Below are 23,926 nucleotides of genomic sequence, written 5' to 3' on the forward strand. Positions count from 1 at the left end.
TCCTCGTTATTATTCCTCACCTAAATCTTCAGCTGCTGTTTCCCCGGTGGTAAAGCTCTGGCGGGGTATCTGATGTGCAGGAAAACCCTGGTGCCAGAGCTCCCAGTCTTTTCCACACCACAGCTCCTCTCCCAGCCCCTCCACCTCTTTCTGTTTAGCAGCATAGGATCTTCCTCAACTGACACCTGCTTGTGACACCAGATCACCTTGGCCTCTCCCTTCCTTCCCCCATGGAGAGCCCCAGGACACGATGCAATACACGTGCCTGGTATTTCCAGCAGGATAAAAGCATAGCCCAGCCTTGTTTAGACACTTGTATAAATAGAACAAAAAAAAAAAGCCCTTTTTTCAGCATTTAAAATCAAGCCTTATCAATATCTACCTTGTGTTTCTAAGAGCATCTTTCGCAAAATTCATGTTATTCCAGTGAAATCTTTCTGTAGGTAAAACAGTAAGCCTTCAACAATTATTTAATTATCGGGATCATCTAGAAGCAAGAAGGCAGATTGACCAACCTACCTTTGCTTAATGGAGCTGTGCCAATTCGGTGCAGAAAAGGAGGCCCAGATGAGGGACAAATACAGCGACCCTCATGATCTTCAACTCCACAGCTCCTACATAAACACATGGACCGCTGGGCTTGCCGTCTAACATGGTGCAGGGTTCGACACACTGGTCAGTGTGATTCTTCAAGGACCGGCGAGACAGCCACGTAACAATAAACTTACCGTGAGGAAGTTTCTTCTCCACTAACTCAGGTTATGTCACCTGTGGATTTAACACTTGAGGTTAGATGTTTCTTAGAAACTTTTGCCCTTTGGTGTATAACTGCAGACAAGTGCGCAGAAGCCGGGGATTTTGATAGTTTTATACTAAGTACAAATTTAATGCACGTTAGGGGATGCCAATTACCCAGTATGTCTGCACATTAAATAAACCCAATGGCAGTAGCAACGTCCCAGTCAAATGTGCGCCTCAAAGTACTGTGTGACTTTTCTTCAGCTAACTAACGTTCTTTCATTTATGAGTCCAGAAGTGCTGAGTAACTCTCTAAATTGGGAGAAGAACTCATGGATGGGAGTGAGCAAGTGAATGAAACAAGCAAGGACTGGAGGTGTTGTAGCAGCTATGAAAATGGGAATACTTGAAGTTCTCCATGAAAGGATAGTGGAGCCGTTCCTATAGCAACAGAGACAGTTGCCAGGCTGCGGGAGATGGGTTCTGATGTAGGGTACAAGTCATACGTAGTGAGGGATTTTAGACTAAAGACAACACTGAAATTTTATACATATGCAATTTTTAATGAGTAAAGACAATGTGACTCCTTTGTTCCAGGGGACAGCAGCTTTTTACACAAAATCAAAGAGAGAAATTACTGGGGTAAGACTGGCAGGATAACTCATTCCAACTTAATCCTAGTTTTGTATTAGGTGCTCCATCTTATGAATACAAAATAATTTTAAAAAATCTCCTTGTTGCTGAACATTACAGCTCAATTGACTAATGCCCCTTTTAAAATCCCAACAGGCAGCAGACTGCCTCTGGTCTTTTACCATCCTCAGTACTCAAGCAAACACCGCCTAGGTCTGAAAATCTTCTTGAGTCTTTAAAAAGTTATCTGAACTTTAACACACAATTTTTTGTTAAAATTTTCACCAATTCATCCTCAATACTACGTAAGGTAGAAAAGCCAGTAACCCGTGAATTACTGCCAGAGCCAACAGCTCTCAATACAGCAGCTGGTTTCCAAACAGCTCGGTGACCAGTCACAAGCTGTAAGTTCTTTGACAAATGATTCAATAAAGGAACTGGAAAGGCTGATTGTAGAGCGATGAAAGCGCAATTTGGGAGGGCAGGGCGGGGCAGGGCGGGGCAGGAGCTAGCCGTGGTGCTGAAGGGCCTGTCGGCGGCTGCGGGGGTACAAGACCCTTCCCACAGCAGCAGGGTACCCCGAGACCCCCCACGAAGCTGCGGGTGTTTCCCCTCTGCCCCCCAAGTCTGGACTGGTGCATAAATTCAGCCCAAGGGCACAGCCTCGGGGCTGTGCTGGAGAGGTTTGGTGGAAATGGAAGAACCTGCGCGAGTCCTTCAATGTGTGCAAATAACCTCCAAGTAGAGTCAAGAAGCAGTTCGCAAACTCACTGGGGACTCCTAAGGGCTTGGAGCAAATATTAACTGCACTGTTGCACACTTTAATAGTCATCAGTACAAGACAGATATGCCAATAAAACGTGTATTCAAGACTATGACATAACATAGGCACCTGAGTGCTGAAACAGACCTTACCTGCAGACCAGAGCCTTGATACACCTCTCAAGTTGTCCATTGTTCTGCAAATGGTTTTAATTAAGAGCCAGCGCTCCTCAGATACATCATCTCTCTCTCCTGCTGTTTTCAGACAACTCTGTACAAAAATGACAAGTAGGTCAAATACGGGTGAAGGCTGTGTGAAAGAAGTGGCATGGAAAAGAGTCCCCCAAGCCTGAAGTGAGAGGGGAGCAGGGCCTGAGATGATAGGAGAGAGCCTGGGACTCAGGTAGGCTCTAAAGAACAGAAGAAAATGAAAAGCAGGCTCTGGGGTGCAAAGCAGCCCGCCCCAGTTTTGGTGGGGCAGAAACCCCTGCAGAAGATAACTCTTTCAGCTCACAGTTTAAGCAGCCACAAAAGGAATGGCGACATAGCTGAGCCCCTGACGCACTGATAAACTCTCATACTGAAGCAGTAGAAGCAGCAGCATGTGCAGGTTTGCCATTCCTTTGTGAAACCAGGGTGGAAATGAGGCCAGGCTCCTTTGTCCAAGGCACTCAGTCCAGCTAGTTGGGCTGGAAGAAAAACCCAGAATACTTGAGTAGTCACTGAGCCCTTCATTCCTTGCAAGTGGCACAAAGCACTTCCACCAGCTTGAGTGCTGCAGCGTTCCCATTCTTTTGGGCTGTGTATTGTTAGAGCAAAGGCATTGAGGTACAGAACTGTGTCATTCTGCTACTCGGGGCTTAATTCCCTCTTTGCTGGATGATGATCTAGGCCTCTTTACTGCTAAAGAGATTTTAAAAACATGGAGGTGGTAGGTGCCAGTTAGTATTTATATTCATTGCAGCCCCAAGGGCACACTGCAACACCAAAGACCACCTTCCTTCAGGCTCCTTGGAAGCACTCATCTCCCCATCCTTCCACTTGGAAGATGGCATAACTGACTAACAAACCAGAAAACCCACACTTCCTAAGGCTCACTGTTGACCCAGAACTCACAATCTCCAACCTGCATCACAGAAAGGCAGAAATAATTGTTTTGTTACAGTAAATCAGGGTTGACCTGAACTGTGTGTTTGACTTGTTGCAATTATTGGCTTTTTAGAAGGAACTTCTGAGCTTCACTGAAAAGACAGTGATCTGCATTCCCGTTGTAGAGGGCCCAAAGCCTGCAGGGATTCCTCTAGCTAACAGGGTAGTCAAGGGCTGGAAACATCAAACCTCTCCCACGCAGGCCAAACTGAAAGATCAGGCAAAGCAGCTCTGAAAACAGGCCACAGGGTCATGGTCCAAAATTCCCATGGAGTCCAGAAGATACAGTGATCCCCCCCAGGTAGCAGTCAGGCCACAAGCATCTGCGAGTGGAGGTCCCTCCACGTAGATACAGTGCTAGTGAAGGTGGATCTGAGGTCTGCTGTACTCAAACTCCCCAAGCAGGACCCTGTTAGCTGCAGGGGTGCTTCCTGCATCTCCGTACACACTTGTCCTCAGCCAAAGCCCATGAATGCCATTCTGCTGGGACAGGTGAGATGGAAAACAGATTCCCTTCTCTGCCCTTTGGCCACTCTTCAAGGAACCTGCTTGTAAAAAGCCCTCTGCAATTATATGACTATTCATTAAACAGAGACCATTGTGCTCAACTGGAGTAGGCCATGGGTTGGTAACAAATCTGGCTATGACCTACTGGACCAGATGTTTTGTTGTTGCTACCCAGGCTTCATTCCACAAATCAGTAGTGACTCTGGCCCAGTGACTCTGACATCTTGAATGAGGCTTCACGTGCAGCTCAGGGGAATAAACTTCTCCTGCAGACACATCTCCCTCCCTTTTCTCTCTCATTCACATGCAGTGTCTCCTTCCTAAGCTCAGAAGTCAAAGAGATCTGGAACCAGAGGGGAAAGTGGAAATACAACTGCCAACAGAGCCAGAAGAGAGCAGATCTCAGCCTTCACAGCAGACAGGAAAATGGAGTTTCAGAGTTAAAAAGAAAAAGAGGTACTGCAGAATCTGTCAGCACCTTCCATAGCCTCACACGAGTCAAGAGTTAATAAAAGACAAAGAACAGATGCTCTGAGACATATTTCTTCTGAGGATTTTTAATTGCTCCTACCTATAAATGTGGTTGAAAAAGTGGTAATATGAAACTTGCACTCTTAATCATCAGATTGCTTTGTATCAGATTGCTAATGACTCATCGCTAGGATTTTATAAACATTTCACTGCTTTTTAATTCTGTTAACCCTGATCAGCCAACACAGCTTTGGCACAGCAAATTGATGCTAGTCTGAGGGGAAAAAAAAAATTTCTTAAAAACTAGTAATAATAATAAGAGTCTCCTGAGTTCTGGACTTTTTTTCTATGACAACGGCACAGGAACCAGCAAGGGTTTAGTCTGACTCAAGCTGGATGGCTGGTTACAGGAATTACTTTCTTCCTTCCTTGCCACAGAATAGAACTGACATTCGCAGAACCTGGAGAACAAGGAGAGAAAGACACCGATACTCCCTTCCCGGCTGCTGCCCTTAACGCAGGCAGATACAGAAGCTGTGGTCTAATACTGGTGCTTTTCCTCTTTCCTGAGCACAGGCCGTGCTGATCAGGAGGAGCAGCGGCATGAACTCATCCCAGCGTAGCAGTCTATAAGGCCAGGTGAGATACCTTTGCCCCTTGTGCAATTGTTTTGCAAGAAAAGGAAGCTGGTTTCACTGCATCCAGTTGTTCAGCTTTGCCCTTCTCATCAAACTCCCCTTGCAGGTCCCGCAGGCCAAAATCCACCCACACAGATCACTTAGTTGCTTTCTGTGAAGTTATCCTTCAAGCTGGACTGACCTCGTTATCTTTAGTATGGTCTCTACATGCTAATGGATACTCTTACGGTCACTGATGGTCCTGCTTGCACTGCAGAGGATGGTATTAGCCAGGTTTCAAATCCGATTCCCCTAGAAAGCAAGAAACTTTCCAACATCGGTGCCTCCTGCCAGAAAAATCTCATTACTAGGGGCTGACATATAAACCCAGCACAAAGCTAGAGGCATCTTCTAAGTGAATTCCCAGCACACAAGATTAACAATAGGCAGGCACAAGCTGCTCACAACGTGTGTGAACCCCAGGTCCATAAACACCCCAAGCTGAGCTGTGCTTTGCCGCCAAGCAGAGGGCACCAAGCTGTAAACGCAGCGAGAGCTGGGGCTTGAGGACACGCAGCCACACAGCACTCCCCCCTCTGCCCAGCCAAGCCACCAAAGCAGGACCCAGCTGAATGACCTGCTACCCTGGCCGTAAAAGCACCGTGTGTCAGCCTCCCTCAGGAACCCAGCTGGAGGAAAGGGTTAAGGTGCCTGCCCTCACCTAGATGGGAAAGATCTCTGCCAATTACACTGCCTGGTTTGCTGGGATCAGAAAAGGGAGAGGAGACAGCAGAGAAGACAATGGAGCTGAAGATGATGGCAGTAAGTGTCAGGTGCCCCAGGGCAAGAAGTAGAGAAGAGAGGACCTGGGAAAGAGCAGTGAATGCGGAGGATATCCATGACTGGCAAAGTCTGGAGCAACCATAGAGCTGAAACCCTGTCTGACAACATTGCGAGTGACCTGAACTTGGGTGGAGCTGTCCTTAATCCCTGTTTTACACCCACCTGAAGCTGACTTGCCCCTTGTTTTTAATGCTGAGCCTGGCTCTGGTGGAGGGAGAGTGCTGGCAAGGTTACCCACAGCATGTCTGTGGGTCCAGAGCCACGGGGACAAAGCTTGGACCGGTCCACAAGCCCTACTGGACTCAGCCCTTATTAACATAACAGCCTAATGGGGAAATACATGTGAGAAAGCAAGCTGGAGAATGTAGAGAGCTCTGCAGGTCGCAGCGGGATCTATCAGAGCTGCAAAGATATAACTGCGCAGAAATACTCGTCCTGAAAAGCTGCTCCATCGAGACATCTCTCCAGAGAGACAGCTGGAGAGATGTATTATGTATTAATAATGGCATTTATATGCCAGGACAGACTTCTTACTGCTGTACAAAAGAAAACATAAAGCAGCATCTGTGTGTCATCCATCAAAATTGCAAGAAAGGCCAGAAACTCTCTAAATCACTCTGTGTTGTTCAGTCTCCTCTCTGCTTCTGAGAGAGACCCAGACCACTCGGGTACAGGCTGTGGCAGCGCTCCTGCCCCACACAGCCCTGCTGCTGGTTACCTCAAACACCACCTCCCTTTGGCTGAGACGCAACCCTGGCGTAAAGAGATCCAAAATAGTATGTAGAGCATGTAGAAGTACCTTTATATACACCTACAGGCAAAATCTGTGTTGTTCTCCATCCTGAAATGCCTGAACTCTTCTGAAAAAGGAATAAACAAGATTTTTCATGTCACTTCATTTTCTGGGCTAGATACAACTCTTCCGAGGTCAAAGCAAAACGTTCATCTCAAGGGAAGCTGGGTAAGGGGATCCTCGCTTACAGGTAAAGCCACATACCAGGCCTCCCACCACGCAGAACTCATCAGAATTAACCTAAAGGTGACTGTAAAGCCTGAACCATATAGCAACTCCACCAGAAAAGTATCTTGGAGAGTGATAATTCAGTTTTCTGCTGTGCAACATCTGCTCCAGACTTTGTTAGACACTCCTTTTAAATGTCCATCTTCCCTGGAGCCATCTGCATCACAACCCATTGTTCCCGACCGATTTTCCAAGGATCCACTGCCCACGGCACTAAGGAGAACAGGGTGTTCTGCCAACAAGCAGATGCTTTTGAGCATTCAGACTTGTGAAGACGCGTGACAATGCCTTCAAATTGCTTATTATCCTTTAAGTCACAGCCTAGCAGAGCCCACCCTTTACAAGGGTCCCAGCTGTGGCTTTTGTGGGACTATTTGGGAAATAGCATCAATGGGTTGGAAACTAAAAGTTGGCAACCAGTGCTCTCCAGGAGGAGGATTTCATGGCTATTCTTTCCCACCAATTTAGGTTTAATCCAGAGAAGTGCAGGAGTTGCAGGCTGTCAGAATCCAGCCCTCTTTTTAAACAAGAGGCTTCCTCTTATGGGTGGAAATTGGTGCAATGAAGTTTCTCCCTGTACCCCTAATGATCCTACTGAGGCCACAGCACAACCGAAGGGTTCTTCAAAAGAAAGACTTCTGAATACTCCGTCGTAACAGTAGCTATACCCTACCTGTCAAGCTCCCCAGTTTCCTTGTTGTCCTCCCACTGCTTCAGAGCAAAGGAGGTGTGAGAGATAAAATGCCTGTTGAGACTTCTCCTAAAGGCACTAGGTGGACACACATCGTCCCTTGCCAAAAGGCCAAGGTTTAAATGCCTAAATTGGATGGATCTCAGTGGGAAATCAGGCGCCTAAGTAGTAGGGAAGTACTAAAATACCTTTTTGTTTTTTAAGGTAAAATGCTTGTTCTTTTTGAGCACGTTCCAGCCAAGCAGGACCCGGGCAGATATTGCCAAGGCACTGAAACAGCATCAGGAAGAACCACACCAGCGTCTTCTTTCCACCTGCACGGTTGTGGTGTGGCTCTGCAGGCAAGGAGTGTGCTGCTACCCCACCGCTCCTCTTTTCTTTCCTCCTGGAGGAATCCACTGAGCAACACCCCTGGTGAGCTGCAGGAAGATTTTTCAAGGTCAGGCACATCTCGCAGCACATCTGAGCTGATGCACCAGGTCAGCAAGCTAGTGCTGGTCAGTGAAAGGCTGTGCATCTACCAAGTGAAAGGACATGCGCTTCCCCCAAAAAGAGCAGTAAACCAAAGATGGAGGTGTCACCCCAGCCTCCGGGAACTCCAGGGAGTTCAAGTCAACAGACTTGATGAACCGCAGACAAAGCCAGGATGGGTAGGACCCCCAACAGCACAGGACAACCAGCGTGATCGTCACATCACACCCTGGCTTGACCTCCCACTCACACCAGATGAAGGTGCACATTGGGAACTAGTACCTACCATGCAGTTTTGCACTTTTCCACAGCAGAAGTCTCATCAGGCCAGGAAGACACATCCACCTGCTTCCACCACACACTTCCCCAGAAGCCAACATTTGAAATCAGAGCAAGAACGATTAGGTGGGTCTCCAGGCATTCCAGTAGTAAGGAGAAAGATCAGGAAGGCTGTTTTCTCTAGGACTGACCACTGCTGTCCCTTCCCAGGGAAGCCCTCAGGACCAGCAGTCCTCCTTCCATTGTCCGGTGATGAACAGGTACAGCAGAGGAGGTAGCAAAGGACACATCGTGTGAAAACACCATGGATGTTTCTCTGCGGTCCTGTGCCTGCTGAAATTATTAAGATCCCTGCGGGAACGCACCTCTGCCACTCCAGAGTCCTGTTGGGAAGGGGAGGAGGGATGGTCACTTGTAAGCCTGATGCCCTGCTCCTTGCTTTGGCCAAAAATCAAGCTTTACTTGAGGCAGCACAGTGGGCCGAGACATGAAAGGCCGAGAAGAAGAGGGGATTGATATTTACTTCTAGCATTTCAGGTTAAAATATGATGGGCCCAGGTGTTACAGCTGAGTTTAAGGCAGGGGAGATGACTGTAAAGTATGATTTCCTCTGCGCAGGGCTGTGCCAAGGCCTGCCCAGCCTTGAAAGGTGAAAGCTGGTTCCCAGCAATTGCTGACAACTCTCCATCTGCAAAGAACCGGCCGCTCCACCAGCAAGGCAGAGCCACATCGCCTAAGGAGCGGTGAGGGACCTGGCAGCAGTGACCGGTCCATCCATCCCAGCAGAGCAGACTCCAGCTGGGAGACCTGGCCTGCTGGGACCTGTGCTCCGGAGCCAGACGCATGGGGACCACAGGGTGAAGTTCAGGACAACCCGAGTTTTGCATTCACCTCTGCAAGAAGACAGGCCAGACATGGAGGTGATGCGCGTTCCCAAACCCGGCCACTTCAGTTCAGCGCAGGGATCAAACTGATCTTGGAAGAACATATCCCGCACACTTCCTCCCCGTGCTGTACTCACTGCTGGAATCCTCTTTTGGTTTTGGGGAGAAACCTCTAAGGTCTCCCTCATACCGGGTCGCTCTTTCAAGTCAATGCCTAAGCCATAGCCATTTCTGAGGTTGGACTAACACCCCTCTTTGCCCTCTTGGCTAAGAAATTCCATTGCTTTGGATTGCAGTTAAATGCACAGAAATTGGGAAAAAATTATTTCCTCCGAATTGCAGCCGTTTCCTTTCTTAAAGTGCTTGCAAGAGAGCCAAGATAATAAATCCCCAATATCCTGGAGCTGGAATTTCAGCCCAACCCATCACCTTCCTTTGGGAACTGACGTTCTTACACACCAACAAGTCTCCAGTATCACACTCCCAACAGAACAGATACCCCAGACCAGCACAGTGAACTGAAACCAGACTCCTGAACCAAACACGCTCCTGCTTTCAGCGGGAAGCAGTCTAATCAGCACTGCACGTGCACATCAACTAATTCATTTATCTTCAAAGTTAAACTTATGGCAGGTTTCCTTTACTGTTGCACAGAGAGAAAGCCAGGAATCACCTAAAAACCAAACAGTTCCTGGCAAAATAGAGAGGACTCACGATAGCTGAGGGGTGTCCAGGGGGTCTTCGTATTCTTTCTGGCCAAGGAGATTTGTTTGGTCTCCTTTTATCTTGGTCCACAAAGAGCTATCCTACATCAAATCAATAAGTCAGGTGGAATCTGGCTGTGTTTTGAAATGATGCTAGGCATGCTTTGGGTGTCAGGTAGTTTGGCAGTAAATAATATTTCACTATAGTAATCGTCTTTTCCACTAATTTTATATAAGACCTGGTTCCTCTGCTAGCACAGGTCTCAGTAACTGGCTACTTCTATTGACTATTGAGGTTACAGTGCTCTATCAATCTTCTAACGTAGCTCAATCCAAATTATGTGTTTCACAGCTCAACGTAAAATTTCAGTTAAATGTTAACCATCCAAAAAGCCTGAAGAACCTCTCTGGGCTATTAGTTACTCTGATCTCTCAAGAAAAGCACACAGAGAGGACCAGATTGCTCATGCTAATTAGAATTCATTGTAAAAATTCACTCCCCGGTCAGGCACGGCAGGTTGGGAGAGAATACACATTTTTTCGTATCACAGATATCACACCCCTGTTGTAAAGACAAACTGTGACATAAGTGTAAACAGGGAGCGATTCCAGCTCCCTGTGCCATGCCAAACTGGGAGGGATTTCAAGCAGCAGTACATTACAGGCAGGACAGGCAGGGCAGCCGGGGTGCACTACCCTCTAGTGTGCATCCAGAGCAGTGCACGCCTGTTGCACACTGCACAGCATCTCAGCTGATACCATTTACACAGTACAGAGGCACTATAAAAAAAGATGAAGATTAAAAAAAAGAATTCTCTTACACAGCCCAGCTGTACTTCACCTGGTAGCTGTGCCGCAGGACAGTGCCATCCGGTAGAACAGCATCTGGAGGAGTAGAAGAGAGTGAGCTCCTTCAAGCGGGAACCCCAGAGCAGAACCCAGAGTTGTCCTGGCCCCGGACCGGGTGGAAAGCAAGCATCCTGCAGGCAGCTGCAGCCAGCTCCTGCCACAGGTTGTGCAGAGGTTTACGCATACAACAGGAGTCTGTGTAATTTCTGGCACTGGAGTGAAACCATTCTCGTCTCGAAGAATGGAAACAGACCAAGATGTTCGCTACTAAAACAATGTTTTCTGAAAAGTGTCTCTCCTCTTACCACATCTTTGTGCAGAAGGCAGGCCAGGAGAGCACGGACTGGCAGCCACTCCCACTCTCCGCTGCCCACCGATTTCCCCTCCTCAGCCGAAGCAGCCACCAGCACAGGTAATGGCCAATTTCTGCTCTGGGATTCAATTTCTTTGTGGATCTAAAGACCTGGAAAAAATCACCAGCATGTATCTCAGTACTGTGGGTAGAGGCTGAACACAAGAGGTCTTTCTACCAAGTAGTAAATCACACAGCCTGGATCAAAAGAAGTTCATGCTGCAGGAGAGTATCAAATCAGCGTGCGGTGTAAGGGAAAGCTTTAGTGACAGAGAGCATCCCTGACACAAACCTAAAATAACCCCCAAGTCTGAGCAGAGCATGGGCCTGAGTAGGTTCATTGCGAAAGGTTCACCAGCAGCATGGGATGTTGTTTTGTGCAAGTTACCATGACAGTTTAAATGGTTTAAAAACAAAACTTTGCAAGAAAGACCTGATTGTTATACAAAGTTCCTGTTTCCTACAAGTCCGATGCCAGAACTGCCGAGAGCCTGCCAAAGGCAATACGCACCCCGGGAGCTAAGGGGCACAAAGGCAGTGTGGACTAGAAGACAGTGCCCTTCTCTCATACACAGACCTAACCCGCCTTCCCAGTTCTCCCACAAGATACAGACAAGTCCCTGCATAAAAGGAGAAATGAAGCACCGAGGCGATGAAGACAAGTGACACTCACTTTCCTCAGGCAGCACTTGAGAACTCAGGAGGAAGAAAACCACACACAGAGGGAGCCACCAGCTTCGGGAAGGGATTTCCACCGCTACTTGACTAGTGTCTGTTTCTCTTTTTTTTTTTTTGGACACAGCTTCAGGAAATGGAAAAGTCTGATCAGCATAACTTGGCACTGGGAGTGCTCAAGTCCCAGGAAACAAGGGGTGATGGGGAAAAAAAATACCCATCATATCCAGAAACATGACGGACAAGAAAGTGACAGGGCATGGCCGGCATGGATGGGTATATTCCAAGGGTTAATTGTGCCTGACAAACCCAATAACCTTCTACGAAGAGATGCCTGGCTTGGTGGATGGGGGGAGTGCAGTGGGTAGCTTACCTTGACTTTAAACAGCTTTTGGCACAACTGTCTGAAGAATCCATATAGCCAAATCGTTTTGATACAGTTCAGATCGCTGCACGGAAAGCTGGCAGGACACTGGGCTCAGAGCGTTGTGATCAACAGCACGAAGTCCAACTGGCAGCCCGTTACTCATGGCATTCCTCAGGGGTCACTAATGGGGCTAATACTGTTTAATGCCTCTATTTACAACCTGAAGACAGAACACGCCCTCAGCAAGTTTGCAAACTATACCAAGTTGTGGGCACGGCTGCTGTTCAAAGGGACCCCCCCCAACAGGCTGGAGAAATGGCCTGACAGAAACCTCATGAAACTCAATAAAGGTAAATACAAAGTCCTGCTCTTGAGCAACCTCACCTAGGCTGGTCCTGCTCCGAGTCAGGGGTGGACCACAGACCCTCAGACGTGCCTTCCTACCTGAATTATTCGGCGGTTCATAATAATCTGTGCAGGCAGCTGCCTGCTTACAGGGGACTGGCAAGATTCTTTTCAGGCATATTGTACCTGCTGAAATCAGCGTAAAGTCCGTTGTAAACTCACACAACTCATTCTTCTCCCATGCCCATCTTCCTGCACATTCTACCTGAGGCTTACACTGAGGCAGCAATAAAAGCAGAACAGGAATTAACTGTAACAGTACAGACAGCGACACAAATGAGCCATGAAGAACAGGCTGTTTTTTCAAAGACAGAGTTGCACTCCATCTACACTCAAACCCTACTGTCATTTGGGAACGTGCTAGTCTTGGTTTTCTTCACTGGCTCCAGGACTCATTTCAAGCTACTCCTTTGGAGAAAAGTGGGGAGAAAAGGAGAGAGAATGATTCGATTCCTAGCCTTCTTTCTAAGAGCCTAGAAAGGCATCTAGAGAAGATGCCTGTTCACTGCTTCTTGGTCTAGTGACAGTGGTGGACATCTCTGACTAATGCAGCATGTCTTACCATATACCCAAAGAGCTAGAACCTCAAACAGGAAATTATATCAATGGAGCTTATCTCCTCTGACATTTCCTTCTGTTGAGCACCTTCTCCAAAGACCCAGAGGAGCAAACTAACGGCCAAAGAAAGCTATGGTTAGCCTTCAGGAGTTCACACTACCTGCTCAACCATAATGGAGTTACACACTCATTTATCAGTTCTTAAAGTAGAGTTTAAAAATACAAGATGCCAAGCTTAAAAATATGCATTTTCTTTTTGGAAAAAAAAAAATGTACAGTCAGATTTTAAGTGGATCTACAAGAAGACACTCAGCTATCTTTAAGAAAAGTAAACTTTTGCAGTGCACTGCATACAGAGTTTTCTAACCAGCAAGAGCCAGTGAGTTGGGTAAACTGCAGTGTTTCCTGAAAGAGCTTCAGTGGCTTTTTTTTTGTTCCCACCCTGTAGGCAGAGACACTTGAAAGGCAGTACAGTGCCTTCACGCTGCACAGCACTAGGTTAGTTCTTCTGTCTCACTCTTGCACTACAAACATAGCTCAGCGTGAGGCTGGTGTGGGCACAGTGGGCAAGGGCAGTTCCATGGAGGGAGTCTCAGTCACTTCAGCTGGACTTGGCTTGCGAAGCTCCAGTTTCTCAGTGAGTTGGTTATAAAGCTCCTTCACAGCTTCCCCACTCTGCAGAACGAGAATTAGGGAGGGGAAAAACAGAAGAGTCATACTTCATTCTAGCTGCTACTAGCTAGAACACTAAGTATGCAATTACCCTGTGTGTTTTAACACAAACCAACACAGAAAGAGGAAGTGACAAGGTAATTAAGACTCAACTTGGTACACTTGGAAAGCAGAGCTCATGTTCCATTAAGCAACATCTGGAAAGGTAGCTGCTTTCATTTGCAATTAATTTTCCCTTTCTCATGCTTCCCTTCTTACCTGCTTGGTGGGTTCCAAAGTCTTCTGGAGAGACTCTAATTTGGCAGGCGCCACTTTGTGATGCAGATGAAGCAGCAGTCTTAGCACATGTCTATGTACGTTCTCCTTTCTGCAAACAGCAATTTTAAAGCAGAGTAACTAATATAAACAAACACCACCCTGAGAACAGGAAAGCTACAGCAACAGTACCAGAATAATTCACACACCCACAGACTGGCAGCTTTGTTATAATTTTCCAGAACACCTGAGCATTGTAGCCTGCGTGCTACAAAGTGCTAACCCTGCCTTAGGCTTTCAAGCAATTCATGGAATTATTCAACCGGAGTGGACTAACTGTAGCAACCATGAGGAAGGAGGGGGAGATTTTAAGCACAGACTGTAGCATGTGGCAGCAGCTGGTGTCTCTGTTGGACAGGCCATATGCACATGCAGGAGGACGTTTGTCCCTCCGTATGTGTGGAGGAAGTGGTAGCAGCAGCAGCAGCAGCATGTGCTGCTATGCCCAAAGAGCACTTCTGTGCACTTTTGGGAAGCCTCCTGAGGTTAGTTCTGGTCTGCAGGCCACCAGTTGAACCACACTGACCTAACAGAGTTAACGGATACAAACGGATTTTCTGTGTGCTGTTGATGCTGCAAAGAGCGGAAGTTAACTCTTCATATTCACAGCTACTGCAAAGCATGAAAGATATTGTCTTTTGCAATTCCAACTTACAAATAATGAATTGCAGTTTAGGTAATAACTCATAATCGACGCTTAACAATTTTGCTGATGAAAACTTGATCACAAAACATAAGCCTTTCCTCACAGAAAAACAGCATCAGGCTAATATTTCCACCATACGTGAAGAATTTGCTGAACTATTAAACTATAGTTCAAAGTAGTATAACCTCTCTGAGCTATCCTGTAAACTCACTTCCCCTGAGGAAAATCAGATTTACCTTGAGCAGGCAGTGAGAAAGAAGCCATCAAAGAGACTGGTGCAGAACTCCTCAAGTGCAAATTCATCACCCAGCAGCGTGAGGTTACCAGTAAGCAGATGCAGAAAAATATCACTGAAGGCCAAGTCACTGAATGTCTCAACTATACAACATGAAAAGGAAAGAGACTGAGACTGACAAGGATGTGCCAAAACCTGACCACACAGCAGATGTTCCTGCTGGAAACTTTGCAGTGAGATTCCCTTAGTGGCTTTTAAAACAGGTAGCCCAGGCAGGTGGCTTTGATCTTCCAGACATAAAAGATTAGGAGCCAGAGGGGTGAGATGATGATGTAGAAAGCCCATGTCTCCACCAAGGCTGAAGTCACAGAGTAGCTTGCTCCTGCCAAAAATCACAAAGTCCCCTGCTATCCTCCTCCACCATCCTCTGTTCAGGGCCACATCCACCTCCTTGCACTTCTCAGACCCCATAGTGAGCAGATACAAATCACTCACCAGTGGAAACTCACCCAGGTAAGTAAGCTGACAGTTCAGCAAAGGGTTCAAAGAACACCAGAGCTGGGGTGAGGGAGTGGGAAGTGAACCCCCCCCACCATTACTGGGAGCTGCAATTCCTAAGATTGCTTCAGAGCTCTCATGCAACTTACCCCGGAGAAGTCAGCGAAGGTAATCCCAGGGAAGAATTTAAGGCTGTGGGCCTGTTTTATTACAGGCTTTTTCACCACACAAAGCCAAGTCCCACGAATTTCTGGCCACATGCAATTCCTATGAGCAGCAGCAGAATTAAGCCACCTACTCTTTTATTTTTCAGGTTCATTCCAAACAGTTCTCAGCTAATCCCACTGTTAATACAGCCTTTGATCTAAGGAACTACTGACCTTCAGCCACTATCTCTAAATTCTTGGATCAGCAGAAAAGTATCCGAATTGCAGACAAAACCAAACACTTCTGCAGGGCCTTACAACTAAGTCACCAGAAGAGCCAAAGGCAGAACATTACATCTTTGACTCTGAAATCACTTTCACTCCAGGTTTACTTGCATGCTGGGTGTCCAGTACAAGGCAAACAGCTATAGAATAGAAGACGAGACAAAAACTTACCTAGTGCCGGCAGGAGCCTAAGGAAAGCGTTCTTGTTCCTTTGTTTAGTGATGTGAAGGATGTAATACAGCCCAATCTCACAAGCTATTCTGTTCTCCTGCAAGAATCTGTTGTGGCAGAACCAAAGTTTCTTAATCAATAAAGCTAAACCAGATTTTTTTTTTTTTAAAGAGGGTTTAAAATACTGTTGGATAGCAATCAAGCAGTTACAGCAGTGGCTAACCTCAAGCCCACTAAAGAGCAGCTACTCAGTAACCCAGTAGATGATCATCACTATGTTCACTACCATGGTCCAGAAAAATTTACCATTCAGCAAACATTGCACTGTCTCACAATCAAGCAGCTGGATTTGATTGTGAACATTTTTAACAGTATTAATGATAAAAGTGCTATTCAAAATGGGTTTTAGAAGAAGCCCAAATACTCAAAAATGATACAAAGTCCAATATTGTTTTGTTTTAGTTTCCCAAAGGTCAAATATCAAAACTGTCATAGAGCAGAGCACAACTACCAGGATAAAGTACTCCAAATTCTGGCATACAGATAAGAATTGTGCTGGAAATTAGTGCAAGATCTGAATACTACAGAGCACCCAGAGGTTTTATTTATCTTTTTGACATCCCTGGAGTGATAGGTTATCGACAGAGAATGAGTGTCTGTGTAACAAAAATGCAAACTTTATGATTTACAATAGCACTCTTCAGAACCATGGGCACTCGTCCAGCTGCACCCAAGTATCACTCAAACACTCATCATTCACTGCTTGGGAAGCCACACAAGCAGCATATTTGAAAGCAGTAATACCAAATACTTTCATATTCAATCTGCCAAAAGAATGGTCATTGCAAGAAATATTATTTTTTGTAGATAAATTTTATTTGAGGAATCATAATGGAAACCTGTTCTGCTAAAGGAAGAGTTCAGGCTTGATTAACCAGGACTAAATTTTACTCCAAGAAGTCTTCATTTTACCACATACAGTGTTTTCTCTTGTCAATGTTGGCTGGCTCCTTGATGTTTTACTTTGGTAACAAGACTATATGTACGAAGGTGGTAAGGCAGATTACGTACTTGATGAAAGCTTCAGGAATGGTGCTGGGGTAGGGAACGGGCCCCTTCTCCTCCGAGGGCAGTTTCTGATCTACATTGAATGTGTAGTCATCCACCACAAAGGACATCAGCATAGGCAAGAACTTCGTGATCAGCTCAGCTTCCTTAGAGGGATGGAAGAACAGAGGGAAAAGAACAATGCTTTCATCAATCAGTTCATGCCACGTAACGGTCCTAGAGTACTGTAACAAATGGTGAGGAAATATTATGAGCCCCATCCTACACTTCGGAAAACAAGCTTTCAGACATCCAGTTCCAGTCAAAATTCTTGAATAATTCACTTCCACATGCTCCACTGGTAATTAGGAAAACATCTACAGAAATCCTCCTGCTCAAATTCTTTCTTTTGACAATTACGTAGCATTTCTTCTGAGAGATCTCTTCCAATACTTCTGCAAGCACTGCATGTTAACGATGGTACCAAACTGCTTTTATCAAGAATTACAAATCATTTTGTTCATTCTCTAAACTGACAGGGATCAATGCATAGCTAGAATAGCAACAATAAAGAGCATCTCCCTGCACAAGGCAGATCAACCTATGTTGTATCAGATTCACAGAGTGGCAGGTTACAGCTTGGGGCAATCACAAATAAAACAGATTTTAAATATAGATTTGGAGATTCCCTTTAGGAAAAATGTTCACAGTTTCTTCCTAAGAGATTCACGAGAGCACCTCTGCCAGCCAAATCACAGTGCTACTCTTGGAGTTTCGGTCACCCTCACTGTTACAATCTGAGTATTAATGCACACCCTTCCTGTGGTAAATTTAAACATGCAATCAGCCAGTAATATATATTTTGGAGACTTCAAATGTCCCCCTAGGTAGACATTTGCTGCTTTATAGTTCAGAACAGAAACAGCAAATTTCTCTTGAGAAACAGTCCTGCTGCGCAACACCATGGTTAACCTTCCTGAAATCAGCTGAACATACCTGCTCCCAAACTACACTAGGGCTGCCTATAATACTGGGCAAAGTATTTCCAAAGCATGGGAAGACTGTAGATGAATGTGGCACTACACAAAATTGCTACAACAGATATCTGGAAGGGAAGACATTTTTCATGTTAATGAAAACTTTCTACACACCTACCAGAGTTTCAGACCAGCCTCTGAAATCCTGCTTTCCTCAGACAAGATCTTTTTAACAAACTCATCAGTTGTGTAGAAGCTCCCAGGAACAAAGAGCAACCAGTGCAGAATTTAACAGAGGTACAGTTTGATTTTAAAACAGTAAGGGCCAGGCATTCATGTAAATAAAAAAAGCAGGTAAACAAAGCTTACAGCATGTCCACTTGAGCTGCTGCTCTGTGACCACTTACATGTTTTTTCTAAGAAAGTTATGATGAGAGGCATGCAGAATGAACATTAAATCAGGGACGCGATAAAATAATAAACAAGTCAAATTTGTTTAATTAAATGTGTTAAATTCTAAACATCAAAATGGCTCACCATTTTTGGTTCCTTGAAGACTTGACTGTCAATCATGTCCCAGGCCCCCTGTCCCAAAGACAGCATCCTAAGGAGCAGCAGCAGATCTGGGCTTTCCTCGAATTTTAAGGGGAGGAGAAAAACAGCTATTTGGATCTTCCACAAGTTGCACATATAGATATTTATTTGGAAGTAGTGGTTCACATTCAAAGCTCTCCTGGATTAGCAGCTTTATCAAAGACTGCTAGAGGCATTCAGTTGTCCAATTTAATTGACAACTGATTCCTCAAATGGGAATCAAGTAACAGACACACCTGAGGGTTTGTGGTTCTTTGTAACATTTTATAATGTGCCAAGAAGTATGCAGCCGATCTGATCACGACATTGTTTTTAAACGTGTCCAGCCAAATTAGTATACTGAAATATAACACGTGACAAGACAAATCAAGTCATCTCAGCAGAAGAAAGAGAAAGCATGTGTAAGAATGACAATGGTTTTTCATTTACATTGTGCCCTGAAACCAAAACAATTTTCAGTCTTAAACTCTCATGAGGAAGTTATTCAATCCAACAATAAAATTTAACAACTCAGGGAAAATAACAGCAAGTGCCTCACACTGTTCAGACACCTGTGAAGGCTACCCTCCTTTAACATTTAAGCACCTCCTGCAGACACTGCTTGCAGGAACTGTATTATATCGCAGCCAACAGACCAGAACAGTGTAAACTAATCCGTCGCATTTACCGTGGCAGGGAAAAAAGGCTGCTGCTGTTAGGCAAACCGATGGAAGGACAAAGCAGGGAGGCACATAATCTATATATGATTCTATATATGCATAGCTGTTAGGATAGAATGAGCCATGCAAAGAATTCGTTGTCAATTCAGAGAGCTCCAAAATGACCGTCTCCAAACAGCGCTCCTGCAGAGCTCTAAGGTATGTGCTACAAATGGATAGGCAGTATCACATTTCCCTTATTTCAATTTACACATGCATTTGAGAACTTAATCGTACTTCTTCTACGGTGCCAGTCCTTTGTTGATGAATGCTATTCAATTAAGACTACAGTTCAGATTAGGTACGCAAGCTGCGACACTCACCCTGGGTAAGGTGTCCTGCCCAACCAGGTCTTGCAGGTGCCTTATGGTACTCAAGGCTAAGGTGTTAATGGCAAAGGGATCACACAAGATCATTGATAAGTCCCTGAGAAGAAGTAAAAAATCAAATACATGTCATACATAACAAACAACCCTACTGTACAGTTCCATATCCAGCTGTAGGACACCAGCTTCTTGAGAACGTGTTTCACTAGAGTAAGATGTTTGAGCCTAATCAGATGTAACATCAAAGTAGTGTGTGTACACTGTATTTTTATAAACACACACACACTGCTGAGTTTAAGAGTGGTAGACACAGTGCAAGCACTGTAACAATACCCTTACTATCATAATGTAAAACCTGACTTTCTGACTTTTGTTACCTACAGGTGTCCACCCGACGAACCTTCTCCTGCCTTGTAAAAACACCATGAATGTTATTTCTTTGACTTGAAAGAGCATGTTATCTGAAAACAATTACTAAAGGTCTTCTGCACTGAAATCAAGCAGATCTCCCACAGTCAGTTACCAGGCCAGAGCGGAGACTCAAGAGTGGTAACTTAAGCAGTACAAGCTATGTCACCACAACGCGCTTGGCTATGCTCTAGTGCATTAATGCTCATGAATGTACTGGATTTGACCGCACGGAAGAGCTACTGGCTGTTAGCTGGCTCTAGGGAAGAATTAACACCTGCAATACCTGTCAGATGTTATGACTGCCAGGAACCCATTTTCAGATTCTCAACAGCCCAAGTGCCTTACCCCAACACTTGTTCTTGTCCTTTCTTCACTCCATCCAGAAACCCTTGCAATTCCCGAGCTCTCTTGTTGTCCACAAACTTCTCCCGAATGCAAGCATCAAGGCACCAGGTGAACTGTCACAAAAAAAGAAAGCTTTATGAACCACAGGAACTCATTAAACTGGCAATAAAATACATGATGTCAGAGAACACAGGCTCAGAATGACCTCCAAATATATGGAATTAATACGCTTTATTAATATACTTAGGTATGGTACCAAGCTGGTCACAAATACGGAGGAGGTCAGAAATACAAACATCCCAAAAGGAGGTCAGAGATACCAATATAAGTTAACCTGGTATCACTTTCTCCCCTCCCAAGAAAGGCATTCCCTGGCAATTAAGAAGCAGCAATTAATATACCGCTGCCCAGCACACCTGATCAATGTGGATTTACACAAGTAGGAGGCTAAGAAAGAAGCAGCAGCACTTAGCAATAATAATATGGGATATTTTAACCACTGAAATACCACTCCCACCCTCGAAGTAAGGGATATTAACAGTGGAGGTGCTTCTGCTTTAGAGCTGTATTATCAAAATGGGAGAAGACAGTTAAGCGAAACATTTTATTTGACCCCAAATTAAGGGCTTTTTTCCCCTTTCAGGAAACAACATATATGTTCCCCCAACATTTCAGCTGTTGAAAAGAAAAAAGAACAACTTGCTGAATTTTCTGAAATGCTTTCATCATGGCTTACTGTCCTTGCAGCAGTCACTGCATTTTGCAGTGGCAAAATGAGGTTGCTGAAAATGATCTGTAACTTGAACAAGAGTTGCCCTTTTCTATTCAGTCGCTGTCTGTATACTGATTTTGGGACTCTTGACCAGAAGACATTAAAAAGCATGCAGTAACATTTATCATCACTCTAGGACATAACCTCTATAAGCAGAATACACGTAAAACTTAGCAACGTTGCTTAAGAGAAAAAGCCTTGCTCTAGATCAGAGTGATGCTAACCACGGACAAAGGACCAGTAACAAGATCCTGGTGTGACATTAACACATCTGTCATCCCCCAATATTTTAATGTTTTCTTATAATTCAAGATCCAAACTATTTAATGTTACACACAGTTTACTGACAGATGGAGTATATCACACCAGGCACAACAGGGAGGGAAGCAAGCTTTAAGAACCTGGGGCTAGCTAATGTTTATTATTTTTTGCAGCATCTACATAGGTCAGATTAGACATTGTTTTTAACACTGCACAAGTACCATAAATTTGAATGATTTATGGGTTATGAAATGAAAGCAAGCTGCTGGTTAACCAAGATGAAATTTTCACCTGAAGTTCCAAGGAATATAAGATGACTTTTGGATTCAAGGTCTGAACTCTCTTCACAGAGAGGAGTCATCTTCTCTGGGCTGAAGTCCTGCAGGGCAGCAGGTATGCACAGGAGTGGGCGAAACAGAAAATTCTCCAGTAATACTCCTATCTGTCCCACATGTTTAATACCTTATGACAGGGGTCAACGGTGCAGATTTCACTGATTTCCAGGTCATGCAGCGACATCAGGAGCTCTGCCCGTAGCGTGCAGTAATGAACATTCCTTGTCCGAAGGAACAAGGTTCTCAGAAACTGCAACACCATATCGTAGAGCTTCACGTTCTTCCCAATCATCTGGGTCAGCTTCTGAACCACCTAAACTCAAAGTGGAAAAAATGTGCACTCAGTACCAAGAGATACTGTTATTTCACATACACATAAAACGTAAATTAATGCTTTCACACAATTTATCAAGACTGAAATATCTGCATTGACATGAGTTCCTGAGAAGGAACTATTTATACCAAGATTTCCAAGAGCATTTGTTCAAGAGATGTTCACCACATCTTTCATAGCCATAATGAAAGAACAAAGAATGTCAAGAAAAGGTTCTCTTGCAAAAGGAAATTGAAGCATTTCTAAAATAAGGTGCTCAGCTATGTGAAACGGATAAGCAGCAGTACCTGTTACTGATGAATATAATTTACAATTATTGTATCATGAACGAAACTCACTTTCCTTTGGAAGTCTTTTTGTATTTCTATCTACCTTCAGGCTATGGGCATGAGAAGGAAGGTGAAGGTTTGTATTGGTTTTGGCCGGGACAGAGCTAAATTTCTTCATAGTAGTTTGTGTGGGGCTGTGTTTTGGGTTTGTGCTGACAACAGTGTTGATAATTCAGGGATGTTATAGTTACTGTTGAGCAGTGCTTACACAGCATCGAGGCCTTTTCTGCTCCTCACCCCACCCCACCAGCGAGCAGGTTAGGGGTGCACAAGAAGTTGGGAGGGGACAGCTGACCCCAACTGACCCAAGGGGTATTCCACACCATATGGCGTCACGCTCGGCAATAGAACTGGGGATGGAGGTTGGCGGGGGGGCCGCTGCTCGGTGACTGGCTGGGCATCGGTTGGTTGGGGGTGAGCAACTGTTTTCATTTGCATTGCTTGTTTTTTCTTGGGTTTTATTTTCCTCTCTGTTATTTTTTTCCTTACAAAGATTTTTTTTTTTAATTTCTTTTTAATTATTAAACTGTTTTTATCTCAACCCACGAGTTCCTTTCTCACCTTTACCCTTCTGACCCTACCCCCCATCCCATCGGGGGGGGGCGAGTGAGCGGATGTGTGGTGCTTAGGCGCCGGCCGGGGTTAAACTACAAGTCTGCAGTGTAAACCTGAAGTAAATTGCACCAGAGCACTTACACTAAGTGGGCCTTTGAAAGCAAAACAGACCAAAACCAAACCCCCCGTGTAATAGACGTGCTACCCTCTCTGAAATTAAAGGTTTATACTGCCTTATCACTGCAATTCCTTAGCATTCTCGATAGCAAGGTCCTTACAGAAACTCTGACATTTCCCTTCTGGAGCAAAAGCCCCCTGAGATAAAGTGACACTTTATAGCTGAACCACTGTAACGGCTTGCTGTTGCCAAGAAGAGGAGACACCCGCTCCTCCTAATGCCTATATCACTGTTCCCTCTCACATGAAGCCTGCCTGTGTGATCCAGCCCATCTCCTTGCAATGGCTTTGGTGCCAGCTGATCTCTTCTCTGAGCAGATCCAACTCACTGTCTTGGAAAACTACTTACTGGTTTTATTTGCTGAGTTTCTGTAGCAATTACTGAGCTGAATCAGCTCATGGAAGGGTCTGATAATCGTCAGAGCTACAGGTTGGCGGGGAGGAGCAGCACCTGCCCTCCCTGTGGCTGAGTGTTGGATCAGCTCAGCCACCTCATGTAATTCCATTCAAAGAGCAAGTTTTCTGAATGCCGGCTTAGCTACACCTTTCAATGTTCCTTTCCATTTTTACAAAAAAAAAAAAAAAAAAGAAAAAAAAAGCTTTTGTTGGGCTACGTCCTGCTAAAAAAAAAATCCCCAAGAAATTTAAGATATTCAAACTGGTTCGATAGAGATGCTCGGTCTTCAGAACAGCTGAGGGGAATTAAAGCCAGACTGAGCAATAAAGGAAAAAATTTTTCACCTTGCTATTTTTTTAAAAGCTCATAAACAGCTTAGAACATTAATCAATTAATCACAGCATTGAGTAACTATTAAAATAAT

The 23,926-nt window shown here is 44.9% G+C and overlaps 1 protein-coding gene across 1 annotated transcript in view; it reads right to left on the minus strand.

Moving 5' to 3' along the window:
* Positions 1-13,211: 13,211 nt before the first annotated feature.
* Positions 13,212-23,926, minus strand: part of NELFB (negative elongation factor complex member B) — a gene marked incomplete at its 5' end in the record, with an annotated part of 12,411 nt that continues 1,696 nt past the window's right edge. Inside the window, 9 exons of the mRNA XM_009326380.1 lie at positions 13,212-13,651; positions 13,907-14,015; positions 14,846-14,987; positions 15,945-16,051; positions 17,016-17,158; positions 18,506-18,601; positions 19,584-19,686; positions 20,343-20,455; positions 21,838-22,023. Of these exons, the coding sequence (XP_009324655.1) occupies positions 13,514-13,651; positions 13,907-14,015; positions 14,846-14,987; positions 15,945-16,051; positions 17,016-17,158; positions 18,506-18,601; positions 19,584-19,686; positions 20,343-20,455; positions 21,838-22,023 (1,137 nt within the window). The remainder of the gene's footprint in view (positions 13,652-13,906; positions 14,016-14,845; positions 14,988-15,944; positions 16,052-17,015; positions 17,159-18,505; positions 18,602-19,583; positions 19,687-20,342; positions 20,456-21,837; positions 22,024-23,926) is intronic.

This window comes from Pygoscelis adeliae, unplaced genomic scaffold, assembly GCF_000699105.1.
Source record: "Pygoscelis adeliae isolate BGI_AS28 unplaced genomic scaffold, ASM69910v1 Scaffold436, whole genome shotgun sequence".
Taxonomy (NCBI): Eukaryota; Metazoa; Chordata; class Aves; order Sphenisciformes; family Spheniscidae; genus Pygoscelis; species Pygoscelis adeliae.